The sequence below is a fragment of the Ranitomeya variabilis genome, chromosome 6 (genome assembly GCF_051348905.1).
Source record: "Ranitomeya variabilis isolate aRanVar5 chromosome 6, aRanVar5.hap1, whole genome shotgun sequence".
Taxonomy (NCBI): domain Eukaryota; kingdom Metazoa; phylum Chordata; class Amphibia; order Anura; family Dendrobatidae; genus Ranitomeya; species Ranitomeya variabilis.
In genome coordinates, this window is record NC_135237.1 from 519,477,251 (window position 1) to 519,494,193 (window position 16,943).

At 44.3% G+C, this 16,943-nt stretch overlaps 1 protein-coding gene and 1 long non-coding RNA gene across 3 annotated transcripts in view; both read right to left on the bottom strand.

Moving 5' to 3' along the window:
• DPYS (dihydropyrimidinase) overlaps window positions 1–7,557 on the bottom strand; it is a 122,619-nt gene extending 115,062 nt beyond the window's left edge. Inside the window, exon 1 of one of the 2 annotated variants that reach the window (XM_077268112.1) lies at window positions 7,162–7,557. In XM_077268112.1, the coding sequence (XP_077124227.1) occupies window positions 7,162–7,416 (255 nt within the window). In that variant the 5' untranslated portion in view covers window positions 7,417–7,557. Of the gene's footprint in view, window positions 1–6,611; window positions 6,688–7,161 lie in introns of those variants that run through there. The other variant, XM_077268113.1, reaches the window with a different exon arrangement.
• Window positions 7,558–8,138: 581 nt separating this feature from the next.
• Window positions 8,139–16,296, bottom strand: LOC143781482 (uncharacterized). Its single transcript, XR_013216735.1, has 3 exons — window positions 15,059–16,296; window positions 8,574–8,886; window positions 8,139–8,271 (listed from the first exon to the last, which is right to left on the bottom strand). It is a non-coding gene; the product is annotated as an uncharacterized LOC143781482 (long non-coding RNA).
• Between the last annotated feature and the right edge of the window lie 647 nt (window positions 16,297–16,943).

The window sequence follows — 16,943 nt, forward strand, 5'->3', positions numbered from 1 at the left end:
TCATATTACGACGGTGTGTCTGACATTGGTTGTGCACCACCACCGTCAGAGACAACCTCATTGTACTACGAGGGACCCTGTGCCAGTGCCGTCGCCCAAGAGTGGGCACACCCACATGTCCAGGCAAACGGCACTCGCACGGGTGCTTGCGCCAGGTGGTGACCATGGCCCTGTGGGGGGAGTCAGCCCATTTAGGGAGGTATAAAATTGGCCTTTGGTGGACATTCAGCAGCTGCAAATGGAGGAATTGGAGAAGTCTGTAAGAGGAAGCCAAAAGCAAGACATTTTTCACTCAAGCTACATGTCAGCAGGGGAAGGTGGGGCAAAATAATTTGAAATCCATGATTGGTTCATTTTAATGAAGGTTAGATCATCAACATTTTGGGTAGCCAGACGTGTCCTTTTTTCGGTCAGTATTGAACCAGCAGCACTGAAGACTCTTTCTGACAGCACACTAGCAGCAGGGCAAGCGAGCTCCTGTAATGCATATTCTGCCAATTCATGCCAGGTGTCTATTTTAGATGCCCAGTAATGAAAGGGGAATCACCTGTGAGGGAGAACATCGATAAGGGAGGAAAAGTAGTTTGTAACCATACTGGACAAATGCTGTCTCCTGTCACTTTGAATTGATGCAGCAGTACCTGTCGTGTCTGCGGTCATTGCGAAATCACTCCACAACCTGGTCATAAACCCTCTCTGTCCAACGCCACTTCGGATTTGTGCACCTCTAACACCTCTGCCATGTTGCCCCCTACGGCTCGTGTGAGAACCATCACTGCCGCTGTGTGCTGGGAATGCCTGAACCAAACAGTCTACAAGAGTTGCTTGTTTGGTAGCCAATATTTGCTCAAGATTCTCATGTGCCAAGATATTTTGTAATTTTCCTTTATATCATGGATCCAGGAGGCAGGCCAACCAGTAATCGTCATCGGTCATCATTTTGATAATGCGGGGGTCCCTTTTTAAGATACCCAAGGCATACTCAGCCATGTGGGCCAATGTTCCAGGTCCAGGTGTCAATTCACTGCTTGTGCTGGGTTGAGGGGCACTTTCTTGCAAATCAACATCACTTGTGTCCCGCAAAAACCCTGTACCTGACCTTGCAATGCCACCAGTTTCTATTGCCCCCTGAGAAGCATCATCCTCCCATAAATATTCATCCCCATCATCCTCCTCCTCCTCCTCTTCGTCCTCCACCTCGTCCAGGAGAGTTCCCTGAGCAGACAATGGCTGACTGTCATCAAGGCTTCCCTCCTCCTCGGCTGCAGATGCCTGCTCCTTAATGTGCGTCATACTTTGCATCAGCAGACGCATTAGTGGGATGCTCATGCTTATGATGGCGTCGTCTGCACTTACCAGCCGTGTGCATTCCTCAAAACACTGAAGGACTTGACAGAGGTCTTGTAGCTTCGACCACTGCACATCAGACACCTCCATGTCTGCCATCCAAGAGCCTGCCCGTGTATATGTATCCTCCCACAAATTAATTATAGCACGCCTCTGTTCGCACAGCCTCTGAACCATGTGCAGTGTGGAGTTCCACCTTGTTGCAACGTCGATTATTAGGCGGTGCTGGGGAAGATTCAGCGATCGCTGATGGTTCAGCATACGGCTGGAGTGTACGGGCGACCGGCGGATGTGCGAGCAAAGTCTTCGCACCTTCAGGAGCAGGGCTGTTAACCCCGAATAATTTTTCAGGAAGCACTGCACCACCAGGTTCAAGGTGTGAGCCAGGCAAGGTATGTGTTTCAGTTCTGAAAGGGCTATGGCAGCCATAAAATTCCTTCCGCTATCACTGACTACCTTGCCTGCCTCAAGATGTACACTGCCCAGCCATGACTGAGTTTGTTGCTGCAAGTACTCGGCCAGTACTTCCGCGGTCTGTTGTCGCCCAAACACTTCATTTGTAACACAGCCTGCTGATGCTTACCACTAGCTGTTCGATTATGGGACACCTCGTGTGCAACACTGGCAGCTGCGGATGGAGTGGTCGTGCGACTGCGCTCTGTGGATGAGCTTTCGCTTCTGGAGGAGGAGGAGGGGTGGCGAACGCCTACAGCCAACTGTTTCCTAGACCATGGGCTAGGCAGAACTGTCCCACTATGGCTGTGTCCTGTGGACCCTGCATCCACCACATTAACCCAGTGTGCCGTGATGGACACGTAACGTCCCTGGCCATGCCTACTGGTCCATGCATCTGTTGTGAGGTGCACCTTTCCACTGACTGATTGCCTCAGTGCATGGACAATGCGGTCTTTGACATGCTGGTGGAGGGCTGGGATGGCTTTTCTCGCAAAGAAGTGCCGACTGGGTAGGTCATAGCGTGGTACTGCGTAGGCCATCAGGTCTTTGAAAGCTTTGCTTTCAACCAACCGGTAGGGCATCATCTCTAACGATATTAGTATAGCAATGTGGGCGTTCAAACCCTGTGTACGCGGATGAGAGGATGAGTACTTTCTTTTCCTAACGAGAGCCTCTTGTAGGGTGAGCAGGACTGGAGAGCTGCATATGGTGGTACTAGCGGTGGTGGTGGTGGTGGACATGGCGGATTGAGAGAGGGTTGGTGATGGTATTCTTGATGTTGGCCTGCATACAGTGTTTCCTACCAATAACCTTGTGATACCCTGACTGCTTTGGCCTTGCGACGATACCTCCACCTTTGCTGCTGTTGGTGTCCTAACCAGTGGGCTTACAGTGAGGGAAGCAATGTAGCATTGCTGACTACCTTCATTCTGAGCAGGTGCACCAACGGTACGGGACGTTTGGTAGTTAGTCCAGGCTTGCAAGTGCATGCTGGTTAAATGTCTAAGCATGCACAATGTATTTAAATTTTGAAGATTCTTCCCTCTGCTAAAGGTCTATGAGCATTTCTTACAGATAACTTTGCACTGATCATTCGGATCTTGGTTAAAAAATTGCCACACTACACTCTTCCTACTATGGAATACCTTTTCAGGCATTGCACGCTGTGCTACTTTCACCGGATGGCCACGCTGTCCTAAAACTGTTTTTGTTTTTGACAAATGTTTTTGGCCTGATACAGGCCTGCCAGATGACAGCTGTTGCGATGTAGATGGCTGCTGCGGATCATCCTCCTCCACTTCTGAGCTACTGGCAGCGGCACCCTCTTCCCCCAATGGCTGCCAATCTGGGTCAACAACTGGGTCATCTATCACCTCCTCTTCAATGTCATGTGCACCTTCCTCTGTGTCACCGTGTAAGATGCTATAGCGTTCGGGACGGGGCACTATAGTCTCATCAGGGTCAGATTCTGGCTCAGTAAACTGCGAGGGCAATGTAGTGATCTGAGTCAATGGAACAGCATAATAATCTAGCTGTGGCTGTGCATCAGTGCACTCCATGTCCGATTCATCTTGTAATGGGCAGTTAACAATTTCCCTTTCTAACCCAGGCACGGTATGTGTAAAGAACTCCATGGAGTAACCTGTAGTGTCACCTGACGCATCCTTCACTTTTGGTTTGGGTGAAGGACACAAGGAAACGTCTTGTTCCTGACCGGGAGCATTCACTGACGACTCGCTGCTTTTATATTTTTAACTTTCTGAAGAGGAGGCGAAAGAGCTAGAGCCTGAGTCAGCAAGGAAAGCCAAAACTTTTTCCTGCTGCTCCGGCTTTAAAAGCTGTTTTCCTACTCCCAGATAAGGGAGCCTTCGAGGCCTTGTGTAGCCAGACGATGACGCTGGCTCAACATCTCCAGCCTTAGGTGCTATTGTGCTTTTGCCACTACCACCAGATGCACCACCACCACCACCATCAGTACCAGCTGGCAACCTACGCCCACTGGCTCTTCCACCAGACTTCCTCACTTTTTGGAAAATCTAACGAAAATAACAACCGTTATATGGTACTGTAAAACAAGGTAGAAGGTGTATATAAACTTGTTGAGAATTTAAATCTCCCTTTTTTTTAGGGAGACAGAACCAAAACTCAGGCCCTGTGCATAAAATAACACAATGTAAGTGGCAGAAAGTGGCTGGCTGATATACGACAAACTAACAGGACTGAAATATATCCACTTTGTGAGAATTTGAATCTTCCTTTTCTTTTTTGGAGACTGAACCAAAACTCAGGCCCAGTGTATAAAACAACGCAATGTAAGTGGCAGAAAGTGGCTAGCTGACATACGACAAACTAACAGGACTGAAATATATCCACTTTGTGAGAATTTGAATCTCCCTTTTTTTTTGGGAGACTGAACCAAAACCCAGGCCCAGTGTATAAAACAATGCAATGTAAGTGGCAGAAAGTGGCTGGCTGATATTCGACAAACTAACAGGACTGAAATATATCCACTTTGTGAGAATTTGAATCTCCCTTTTTTTTTGGAGACTGAACCAAAACTCAGGCCCAGTGTATAAAACAACGCAATGTAAGTGGCAGAAAGTGGCTGGCTGATATACGACAAACTAACAGGACTGAAATATATCCACTTTGTGAGAATTTGAATCTCCCTTTTTTTTTTGGAGACTGAACCAAAACTCAGGCCCAGTGTATAAAACAATGCAATGTAAGTGGCAGAAAGTGGCTGGCTGATATATGAAAAAATACAAGGACTGTAGTACAATTTCAATCTCCCTACAATGATCTCAGAACAAGTATGGCAGCAATAAAAAGGACTGCTGCACAAAAGTGTGGACAAATAAACAAGATAACTGTGCAGAAAGGAGCAACAGGATTTTTGCTTTTAAAAAAGCAGTTGGTTTGCACAGCAGCGTGCAAACAGCAATGCAGCTATCAGGGAGCCTTATAAGGCAGTCTAATAAGCTACAGAGCTGATGCACAAAAATCTAGCCTCCACTGTCCCTGCAAAAAAAAGGTGGTGTTGGACAGTGGAAATCACTACAGCACAAGAAGTTTGGGGGTTAATCTTCCCTCCCTAACTATATCCTTTCTTCTGATGAAGCTGCAGCAATCTCTCCCTATGCTAAGATCGGCAGAAGTAAGATGGCGGTCGGCGTGCACGCCCCTTTATAGCCCCTGTGACGCCGCAGAAAGCAAGCCAATCACTGTCATGCCCTTCTCTAAGATGGTGGGGACCGAGACCTATGTCATCACGCTGCCCACATCCTGCGTCCTCCTTCATTGGCTGAAAAATGGCGACTTTGGCGCTCAGATTGCCGACCGCATGGCCGATCCCACACTAGGATCGGGTTGGGTTTCATGAAACCCGACTTTGCCGAAAGTCTGCGATTTTTGAATTTGTCCGATCACGTTTCGCTCAACCCTAGCGATCATACATATGTACAGAGTATCTCCAAAATTGGACTACGACTACATTAATGTATACAAGTAACAGAAAAGGTGCACAAGAGCAAACAGATCAAAATGCATCTGTAAATCTAACTAGACAGATGGTGTAAAGATAGAAATAGAAAGTGATGCCCAACGACGAAGCTTGGGTGAATCGCGCGTAGGGGCCTGGTAAGCACTCTATACATTTTCCCATCTGGGGGCATCACTTGATGTAAGTATGTGGCTCTCTATTACCTATCTTTGCACCATTTATTTAGTTGGTATTAATTTTAATTAATTTGCATTCTTTTTTTCTACTATTAACTAAGATCATGGCAGTCTGGGAGCTGTGATTATTTACAAAGCAATAGCTCAGTTACATAGAAGAGCAGTGTGCAGGGAGCCTGTACAGGATTCTTATAGGCACTCTGTGTGCAGCCATACAGTGCCTCGGTGTGGCATCATATCACAGAGATGTTCTTTTCTAAAAGCAATGCTCCTATTTTGCTACTGATGCAGCAGTCCTAAAAAAAAATCAAATGTTTGTTTGGTATGGCCGTCATTTGCATGCAATCTCTCTAATGTTGCATCTCCGACACAAAGTCAGTAAGAACACGTGCCATGCAAATTGCAAAAGAGGCAGAAACATAAAAGGGAGGGTCTAAGTAGGAATGTAGTAGAAGGCAGGAGGAGTATGGATGAGACATCAGAAGAAAGGGGGAGTGGTTATTGGGAGGTGTCGAAACCACCACCAATCTACCCTGGGCTTGGCTACTTTGGGGGAACATTGGAGTTGGGTGAGTTAGAAAGGAGGCTGAGGTTCGGAATTTGAAATGCTCAACAGTTGGATATAGAATTTTTTTTCATACCAGCTAAAGGTTATGGCAATTGAGGGCGCTTCTCGAAGTTGGATATTGATTTTTATTATGTATGGTTGGGGAGAGCCAACAAAGTTCTGGACCCACTAGGTGGCTTCAGGTTTGTTTTGGTGGGTATGGGTCTCCCACACATAAGGCTAAGGTAATCTCAGGGGTTCGTTCATGGTAAAACTGCTAGGTGGGAAAACAGGTGCCTCTGATCTTTTGGCGAAATGGCTAGCGGTAATATCACCTGTGCCGGAGTAGATTGCCGGTAAGAAACACAAACTTAAAAGACTGCGCCTTCTCTTTAATGGTTTCATAGTGCAAGCTGCAATTAGTTTTGGGGTGGATGACTTAAGCAGGGAGAGAACTCATGTTCTGGGGTGGATTACTTCATCAGGGGTGGGAGTGGGAGGGTCAGGGCTTTGTAAGTTTTAATCCCTTAATAGAAATGTTCAAGACTTGCAGAATTGAGAGCAGCTACAAAAAAAACCTTACTTTTCCTCTGAGACCTTGAGCATTAATTCATCATGTGGAGAGGTCACTGATCGTTAATGAACACTTTGTAATGCTTCATTTCACCTGTGGTGGCGCTGTAGAAGAACTGAATGTTTATTGACAGTTTCCTTGCAGATTATATCTGGCGTTCCTATATGTGATGGGGCAATCTTTTAACAAAAGGACATCATCCAAAGTCAACAAGTCATTTACACATGATGAAAACTGGTTCATATCTTCTGGATTTGAAAAAAAAAAATGTGATCGATGAACCGACGATGCCCTAATGATGAATATGTTGTAGTCTAAGGACAACGCCAGGTCGGACTTGGTATTGTTTTCTGACCATAAGTATAAATATATAGAAAATTATGCTAAATGAAAATCAGAAGTCCCGTCCAACAAGGCGCAGGTGATGCATAAATATGGAGCTCAGCCCAAATTTTAAGAAATTGTTAAATCTGCTAGAAGGTTTATTAGAAATCTGCAGAATGTTTAATTCTAAAATTAATATTATTTGTTTAAAGTCAATTGCAAACCAAGTGATTACCTTTGTTCCAATATAGAAATCATCCACAGAAGATGTATTAATGAATGTGAACTCCAAGTGTGTGTGGCTATCGATGCCCCCTGGTATCACCAGTTTACCGCTGGCATCTATGATCTTCACATCAGCAATGTTATCAGGTTGCAGGTTCTCGCCAATGTCTTGGATTATTCCATTGTTTATGTAAACATCAGATATCTGGGAAAAGTCGCTATTCACTATTTTCCCACCTTTGATCAAAATCCTCCTTGACGCCATAGACCTGGTTGACTTGACCTGAAATATTGCAGAAGAAACCAGGAAGTTCCCACTTGTACAATCCTATAAGAGATGTGCCCGGGATCTCTGCTGCTCGTCACAGCTCAGGTTTTCAGCTGGACTCTGTCCCCGCTCTGGTCTAGTATGTTATGTGATATAGCACATACCAGAGCCAGCTTTAAATATTACGGACAGGTTTCACAAACTACTCCTCTGCCTTTTACGGGACACTCATTCAGCACAACTATGTATGATTAACCATTCCTCCATTTGTATACCAAAGTTTATGATTTACAGCAGAATTCGCAACATTAACCTTTATACAGTGGAGTACAAAAATAGTGTTTTGGCGCCGTTAATATACTGTATTACAAAAATTTGGGTTCTAATTTTTTGTAGCCCTTCTAGTCTTATTTATTAAATAAAAATGGATCTTTTGAATAAATACATTAGCAGTAGTGATGAGCGAGTATACTCGTTGCTCGGGTTTTCCAGAGCACGCTCGGGTGGTTTCCGAGTATTTATGACTGCTCGGAGATTTAGTTTTCCTCGCAGCAGCCGGATGATTTGCGACTGTTAGACAGTTAGATTACATGTGGGGATTCCCTAGCAACCAGGCAACCCCCACATGTACTCAGCCTGGCTAGTAGCTGTAAATCATTCAGCTGCCGCGATGAAAACTAAATCTCCGAACAATAACAAATACTCGGAGGTCACCCGAGCAACGAGTATACTCGCTCATCACTAGTTAGCAGTAGCGGTGGCACAGCCATAGGAAGTTCTTGAACCAGAGAAAGGCGGACTAGCACAACTAGCAGACTTGACCGGGACTGATTGGCTGGGCTTGCTCGTAGTCTGTAAAGAGAAAAAAGTTACATGTAAATGTTATGTTAAAAATCATTCATGATAACGTTCACCTGAGCAAAACCTGCTGAGCAAGTTATCAGTCATGGTTTCATTTTTCTGTCCATGCATTATGTGCAATAATACATTAATGTGAAAATGTTTTAGGCAAGTTCGGAAAGAATGCTGCCAAGTAAATGCTTTCACAAAAAGAAGTGTTAATAGTTTATTTTTATCAACAAAGAAAATGCAAAGTGAATGAACAAAAAAGAAATCTATATCAAATCAATATTTGGAGTGACCGCCCTTTGTACCTTTTGCATTCAAAACCGCATCAATTCTTCTTGTACACAGTTTTTGAGGAACTCGGCTGGGAGATTGTTCCAAACATCATGGAGAACTGACCACAGATCTTCTGTGGATGTCGCTTGTGCAAATCCTTCTGTCTCTTCATGTAATACAACACAGACTGGATGATGCTGAGATCAGGGCTCTGTGGGGGTCGGATCATCACTTCCAGGACTCTTCGTTCTTCTTCATTATCTTTACCAGTTCACGACTAGACCATTTTCCCCCATTCATGACCAGACATATTTTCAGTTGTTTTCCTGCATGCGTTTTAAAGAGCTGTAAAAAAAAACAAAAACAAAAAAAACACTCTCGTTCGGGTATTCAATTCATTTTTGTATCTTCTTTGTGATACATGGGGCTTCATTTTTATTTAACTGTCTAGCTTTTTTTTCTTTTGCCGATATCGAGTGATATCGGTAGGAAAATAAAGAATCTGCATACCTGCTTTTCATAATTTTTTTATAACCACAAAGTACCACTGAAATATTTTAAAAAATGTATTCACCTTTTTCATAAAAATTATTTTTATTCATCTAACCCTGTTTTTTTTTTGAAGGGCAAGTAACAGCTTCGGATTGGTAGTGATTTTTTTATTATTTCACTTTTCAACTACTTTTGATTTATTTTTTTGCTTATTTCACATATTCACTATGTTACTATGTCACCCCATAAGGTCATGAAAGATCTTTTGGGGGACATTTCAATATTTAAATACTTTCCCTACACCCAGTGCTCACATGACCACTGGGTTCGGAGGAGGATGCACTGTTAGTGCTTCTTACTTCCTGTTACTGTATACACAGTGCTTGTTTAGCGCTGTGTATAAAGAGATTGGGAAAGCAGAGATGGTAATAAACTGTCCCTGCCTTTTCTATGAGGAGTCCAGGTGTGTCTGAGTACAGCTGTTCTACTCTGCTCTACTTTTAGTGGCACTGTAGAGTAGAATGTGGACCGCCTAGACGATTATAGTTTATGGAAAGTCTGGAAGTCGTTGATAACACTGACTGTATGTTGGGGGTTGTTGTCCTGCAGTCGAAAAAAATTGGAGCCAATCAGGTGCCTAACTGATGTCACTACATGATGGATAAATATCTGCCTATATTTCTCAGGATTGAGGGCACTACAAAATTGGCAATATTGACTTGACCACACTCCATTCCAGTCACTTGACCACTGCAGTCAATCACAGTTGACCAAAGAACCCTTGACAGTATCACTTCCTGTCCCGGCTGAATCCAAGTGAGTGTGCCTGAATATATTATTTTGAAGTCATCCCTGCCACTTTTACATTTTGCTTAGAGGCAGGACAACCCATTTTAAGCTCAGAATCTTAGTTTTCAAGTAAAACCAGTATGCTTGAGATGCAGCATTCAGAAGCAGAATAAGGGAACCTGTTAGGTCCCATAATGCTATTAATCTGCAGATATAGGGTTAATATGTAGGTTAACAGTATTATGCAAGTGCATATTGGCCCTCACTGAAACCTGGATCCAGGACTCTGACACTGTCTCCCCTGCTGCCATTTCCCATGGTGGCTTACAATTTTTCCATTCCCCAAGACCCACAAACAGACCTGGTGGTGGAGTCGGCATACTCTTGTCCCCCCAATGCACGTTCCAGGTTATACCCCCAGTTCCATCACTCTCATTCCCTTCTTTTGAGGTCCACACCATCAGGCTCTTCCGTCCCCTCTCCCTCAGAGTAGCGGTCATATACCGGCCCCAGGCTCACCCACCCACTTCCTGGACCACTTCTCAGCCTGGCTGCCGCACTTCATGTCCTCAGAACTACCAACCCTTATCCTGGGAGACGTCAACATTCCCATTAACAGCCCCACTTCCACATCTGCATCCCAGCTTCTATCACTAACCACTTCCCTAGGCCTCTCACAGCTCTCAACCTCTGAAACACACAAAGACGGTAACACCCTGGACTTGGTCTTTGCCCGGCTCTGTTCAATCTCTTACCTAGATAACTCACCACTTCCCCTCTCTGACCACAACATTCTCTCCTTCACACTCACAACTCCTCGCCCACCCCAGCACTCTCCTACCTATCACACATTCAGAAATCTACAAGCCATTAACCCTCATACACTTTCAGACTCCTTACACTCATCATTGTCCCCAATCTCTTCTATTTCCTGTCCTGATCTGGCTGTACTTCACTACAATGACACTCTTAGAAGCACCCTTGACCAAGTAGCTCTCCTCACCCTCAGAACCTCCAAACACAGAGTGAAACAGCCCTGGCTCACATCGCAAACCCGATTTCTCCAGCGATGCTCTAGAAGTGCTGAACGCTTATGGAGGAAAACACGCACACCAGAAGACTTCATCCACTTCAAATTTATATTAAGGACCTATAACTCTGCCCTTCACCTCGCCAAACAGACCTACTTCACCACTCTGATCTCCTCACTATCCAACAACCCCAAGAAACTTTTTAACACCTTCCACTCCCTCCTCAGGCCAAAAGCACAAGACCCTATCACAGACATTTGTGCTGATGACCTGGCCTCCCACTTTATAGAGAAAATTATCCATCAGGAAATCCGCTCCCAGACACCAAGTGCAATGACTCCCATTCCTCCCTGCATCTCCCCTGGCTCACTCTCCACTTTTGATCCCATCACAGAAGAAGAAGTCTCCAAGCTCCTTTCCTCTTCTCGTCCGACTACATGCACCACCGACCCCATTCCCTCACACCTCCTCCAGTCTCTCTCTCCAGTCGTCACAACTCACCTAACTACAATTTTTAATCTCTCCCTTTCCTCTGGCATTTTTCCCTCCTCCTTCAAACACTCTATCATTACTCCATTACTAAAAAAAACAAACCCTTGACCCATCATGCACAAACAACTACAGACCGGTCTCCAATCTCCCCTTCATCTCAAAACTCCTGGAGCGCCTAGTCTACTCCCGTCTTACCCGTTACCTCTCCACTCATTCCCTCCTAGACCCTTCACAGTCCGGGTTCCGCCCCCTACATTCGACAGAAACTGCACTCATCAAGGTGACCAATGACCTTCTGACAGCAAAACGTAACGGTGACCACTCTCTGCTCATTCTCCTCGATCTTTCTGCAGCTTTCGACACTGTTGACCACCCTCTCCTACTCTCTAGGCTCCAGTCACTAGGCATCAAGGACACTGCTCTCTCCTGGTTCTCTTCCTATCTTTCTGAATGCTCCTTCAGTGTTCTGTTCTCCGGCTCCACTTCATCTCCTCTTCCTCTCACTGTCGGGGTACCTCAGGGCTCAGTCCTTGGCCCCCTTCTCTTCTCCCTCTACACGGCCCAAATTGGACAGACCATCAGCAGATTTGGCTTTCAGTACCATCTTTATGCTGATGACACACAACTATACACGTCATCCCCTGACCTTACCCCCGCTGTACTACAGAACGCCACTGACTGTCCGCAGTCTCTGACAATGTCCGCTCTCTACCTGAAACTCAACCTCTCCAAAACTGAACTTCTTCTGCTCCCGCCTTCTACTAACCTCCCTAAATCTGGCATTTCCCTCTCCGTGGGTGGCACCATAATAACACCCCGGCAGCAGGCGCGCTGTCTGGGTGTTATGTTTGACTCCGATCTCTCCTTCACATCCCATATACAATCTCTTGCCCGCTCGTGCCGCTTACACCTAAAGAACATCTCTACAATCCGCCCTTTTCTCACCATGGAGACAACAAAAACTCTCACTGTCGCCCTAATCCACTCCCGTCTGGACTACTGCAACTCTCTATTAATTGGCCTCCCCCTCAAGCGACTTTCCCCTCTCCAGTCTATCCTTAATGCAGCAGCCAGGGTCGTCCATCTGGCTAATCGTTACTCGGACGTGTCAGCTCTTCGCCAGTCATTACACTGGCTGCCCATTCATTACAGGATACAATTCAAAGTACTTGTTCTCACCCACAAAGCTCTCCACAGTGCGGCACCGCCTTACATCTCCTCCCTCATTTCTCTCTATCGGCCTAGCCGACCGCTGCGCTCTGCAAACGACTTTTGACTAACCTCTGCACTAATCTGTACCTCACACTCCCGACTCCAAGACTTCTCCCGTGCTGCACCAATCCTCTGGAATGCTCTACCCCAAGATATTAGGACCATCCACAACTTGCATAGTTTTAGGCGCTCCCTCAAAACACATTTGTTCAGAGCGGCCTATCACGTTCCCTAATCAAACTCATTTTATGTTTGTGTGTGTGTAGCCCATTCGCTATCTCCATCTACCCCCCACTCCCTGAAGATGGCTGGACCATCATTGTAAATAAATCATTGTAAATACACACCTGTACTTTGTATCTCCCCACCTTTACTGTAGATTGTAAGCTCTCACGAGCAGGGTTGTCTTATTTTGTTTTATTCTGCTTTATTACTGTATTGTCAACGTTGTTACCTATGCCTGTTGTGTTTGAAACTGTTAAACTGTAAAGCGCTGCGGAATATATTGGCGCTATATAAATAAAGATTATTATTATTATTATTATTATAAGTGCGCGGCCACAGTAATGAAAGTGCAGTATCTGGAAGAAAATTTACTTTATTTCTGATATACAGAGGTAGCTGTCAGTCGGTGCCAGGGTGTGCTTACAGCTGCCGCTTTCAGTGCTGTGAGCTGTGACTGGAAATGCTCTGCGCACGCCTGTATGACTGAAAGCTGGCGGCTTCTGGGAGAAATCAAGTTCATTTTCTCCCAGGTGCTGCACTTTCAGTACTCCGAATGGCCACCTACATAATGCTATTGATCTGCAAATTAACCCTATATCTTCAGGTTCATTGCATTATTGGACCTGACCGCTTACCTATAACTTCCTAATTTGGTCTGAGTGTGGAGGAGGTAGCTCCACGGGAAAGCAGGAAAAAAAGACGACAGCTTGTCATGGCTAGTCCACACATAGAAGACTTTTTTAGCATGGATTTTGGATTACACCCCAATGTTTTGTAAAAAGGAGAAATCCATTGTGAAAACTTCATACCATCACCACCGAGAGAAGAAAGAGGATGGTTATGTTTTGATTTCTACACAGGCTTTTTGCACCAAGAGTGAATGAGTTTTTGAAATCCTAGTTCACTTTTATTATCCTGGAAATATCTAAACATGTCCTTGCTATGTAGACATGGCAGAATTTGTGGGTGTGCGGCCTGCTTCTCTGTGTCGCTCATATAGTCTTTAGCTGTTACAGATACTTCAGGGAGCATGCATTCGTAAGGTGCCAGAAGGCAGTAGTCACTGGCGAGCTGCTGCTCCACATTCCCCTTGCACTTTGCAGACAAATCATGTCCCATTTCAAATGTGCTGTTGTGTGTAGAGTGCGTTAATTTCCCTTGTAGGCCACAGGCCTCAGCTGCGTCCAGGTCTTCAACTTCAGGAGCCGACACACATAGATCAGGGGACACCCAGTTCACTTCAACACACAAAAGTTTACTCAACAGTTCAAGTGCATCAGATTCTAACACGCAGTATTGGGCACAACGCTCTCCATTTCCTATTTCCATAGTACAGAACATTTCCAGCATTTCTTTCCATTCTAACTGGACTATGTGATCCTGTCAGCCCCAAAGATTCCAGTTGCACAGTACACCCGAGATCCATTACTTTTCCCACATGCTGTTCCACACCCATCTTCCACTGTAAGGAAGGGGTTGAGATGCTCACATAGCACCTGAATCGAGCCTGGAGCTCTGGACTTTGCAGAAATGTCCACAGGGAATTTTTGTAAGGCATCATACCGCCCAGAACAAAATGTACTCACTCTTGCTATCAGCCCTAACTGCCCTTGAACTTGATCTTATCTCACTCACTCAGGAACAAACTCTCTTCAAACAGGAAGCAGTCTCATTTTACTGCCACTTGACCTCTCACTATGGGCTAGTCCCAAACATTAACAATTTCTTGCTCTATTATCTAACTACAGTCATCCTGCGTTCTAAGCCCTAAACTATGTCTCATCCTGTGCCATCTTAGAATTTATACTACCAATACTATACATTACTTATCACTACACTTTATCATATCACACTGTATTGCAATTCACATTATATCACATAACTACACAATGTATAGAAAAAGACACAACAGCATTCACATTACAATACGACGTGATTGGGGTGCTCAGGAACAGGAACGCGACAGTACAGTCCACACCGCTTTACACATTCGCTTTCCTCCTTCCATGGCTGTAATCTCTGTTCAGGGGACAATCTCTATAAAGGCGGTCTCTTCATTCTCTCCTTTAGGACTCATTCAGACATCCATGTTTAAACGTATATGTACAGAAAATAGTACCGGTGTCATCAATGTTTTGGACTAGTGTGTCATCACTGTATAATTCGTGTGTCCATTTTTACCATCAGTATCATCAGTGTTTTTCATGGATGGATAAATAAATTACGAAGCTTCTATACTTTTAATGTTAAATATCTGCAGCATATGGATTACATACTGATGCCATTCTTGTGCTGTATGTGTTTTTCATGGTCCCATAGACTTGTATTGGCCTTTGTCATCCGGGCTGCTTGAAAAAAAACCAGACATGTCTCCTTAAATTTTCCAAGTACAGATGGTCTGTGAAAAAACACAGACATATGAATAGCATCATAGGCTATAACGGGAACGTGTTGCAACTGTCAAAAAAATGGACACAACATGTCTCTACACATGTCCTCTGCAACTGGCACAGTATGAAGGCGAGTCACTTACTACGCAACATCTGTGTCACTCACATTCCCTGCCCAGCATCTATTCCACACAAGCCAAATTCTGGCCTGCGGGCCAAATCTAGCCCTCAGGGGGATTAAATTCAGCCAGAGACACCGTCACTGCCCCACCATTATATTGTATGGAGGCTCATTATTCTTTATAGAGGACTATGTTGGGCCCTATATACTGTATGGAGAATTATGTGGGGGGCCATTATACTATATGGAGGACTGTGTGGGGCCATTCTACTGTATGGAGGACTATGTGGGGCCAATTTTACTGTGTGGAGCACTATGTGAGGCCCATTATACTGTATGGAGGACTGTGTGGGGCCATTATATTGTATGGAAGACAATGTGGGGCCCATATCACAGTTGGGGCATCATACTGTGTTGAGGTCACCATACTTTTCTGTGGGTTACAGTAGGGTCCATACCGTGCATGTGGAGGGAACCGTGGAGGAATTCACTGTAGGGGTATCATACTATGTTTGGGGGGCACTTTTTGTGGCATTATACTTTATTATCTCAATTATTTATTAATTTAATTTTTTTTATCATGTCTGATTCGATATTTCAATTATGCTATTGGGCCATATGTATTTACTGCTCTTACATAACATATTATTCCAGTATTCCCCATTTGTGATTATCTATTTCATTTTAACATTTATTAGTTAAAATGTACTTTGTTCATGGGAAACCCTCTTAGTTTGTTGACATATGGAAAGGTTCATGGTTATATTTGATGATAAGGAAAAACTTACCCAATTGCAGACTTTTTTCAATATATATCAAAAATGGCCCACGACTTTGTCCAAGTTTTTTTATTTTAGCCCTCTGTGTATTTGAGTTTGACATCCCTGCTCTATCCATATTCAGGACAACCTACATCACCTCCTAAGCTGCTGCAGCATTATCATGGTTTACATTCACACAGCACACACAAAATACACTGCTGGGAACTGAACAGTGAAACACAGACAAGTGCACTGAACATAAGTCCATGTGAGAAATTGAAAACTATACATCTCAGAAGTCATCTTTTTCCTCTGGCAATTCTGTGGCCTTGTAATAAATTACAATGGCATATAGAAGCATAAAGGGCAAAAGAATAATGCAAAATTATAAAGGCAACACGCCACCATAATAATAACAGGCCCAAGGGGCAAGAGAGTGGTTCGAGTCCACTTTCATCCCCTTTACAGGCCACGTTAACACATTCAGTATTTGGTCACAATTTTTCATCACTATTTGTAAACCAAAACCAGGAGTGGGTAAAAAATACAGAAGTGGTGACGTGTTTCTATTATACTTTTCCTCTGATTGTTCCTCTCCTGATTTTGGCTTACAAATACTGATGTAAATTACTGACCAAATACTGAATGTGCGAATGAGGCCTTACACTTATTGGTCAAAACAAGTGGTGACATGAACCAGAGCTGCTTGGGGCTCATTATAAGTATCAGTAATTTATGCAGCCATTTGTGGAAACCACTCATGTCTGTAAAAAACTATTAGCGCTTAAAGATAAGTTTTGTAAATGTTTTTGTAAGTCTCATAGCAAACAACAACATAATCATACAGTAAGTAACATTTATACAAACTAAGAAGTGTAAGCTTGTGGAA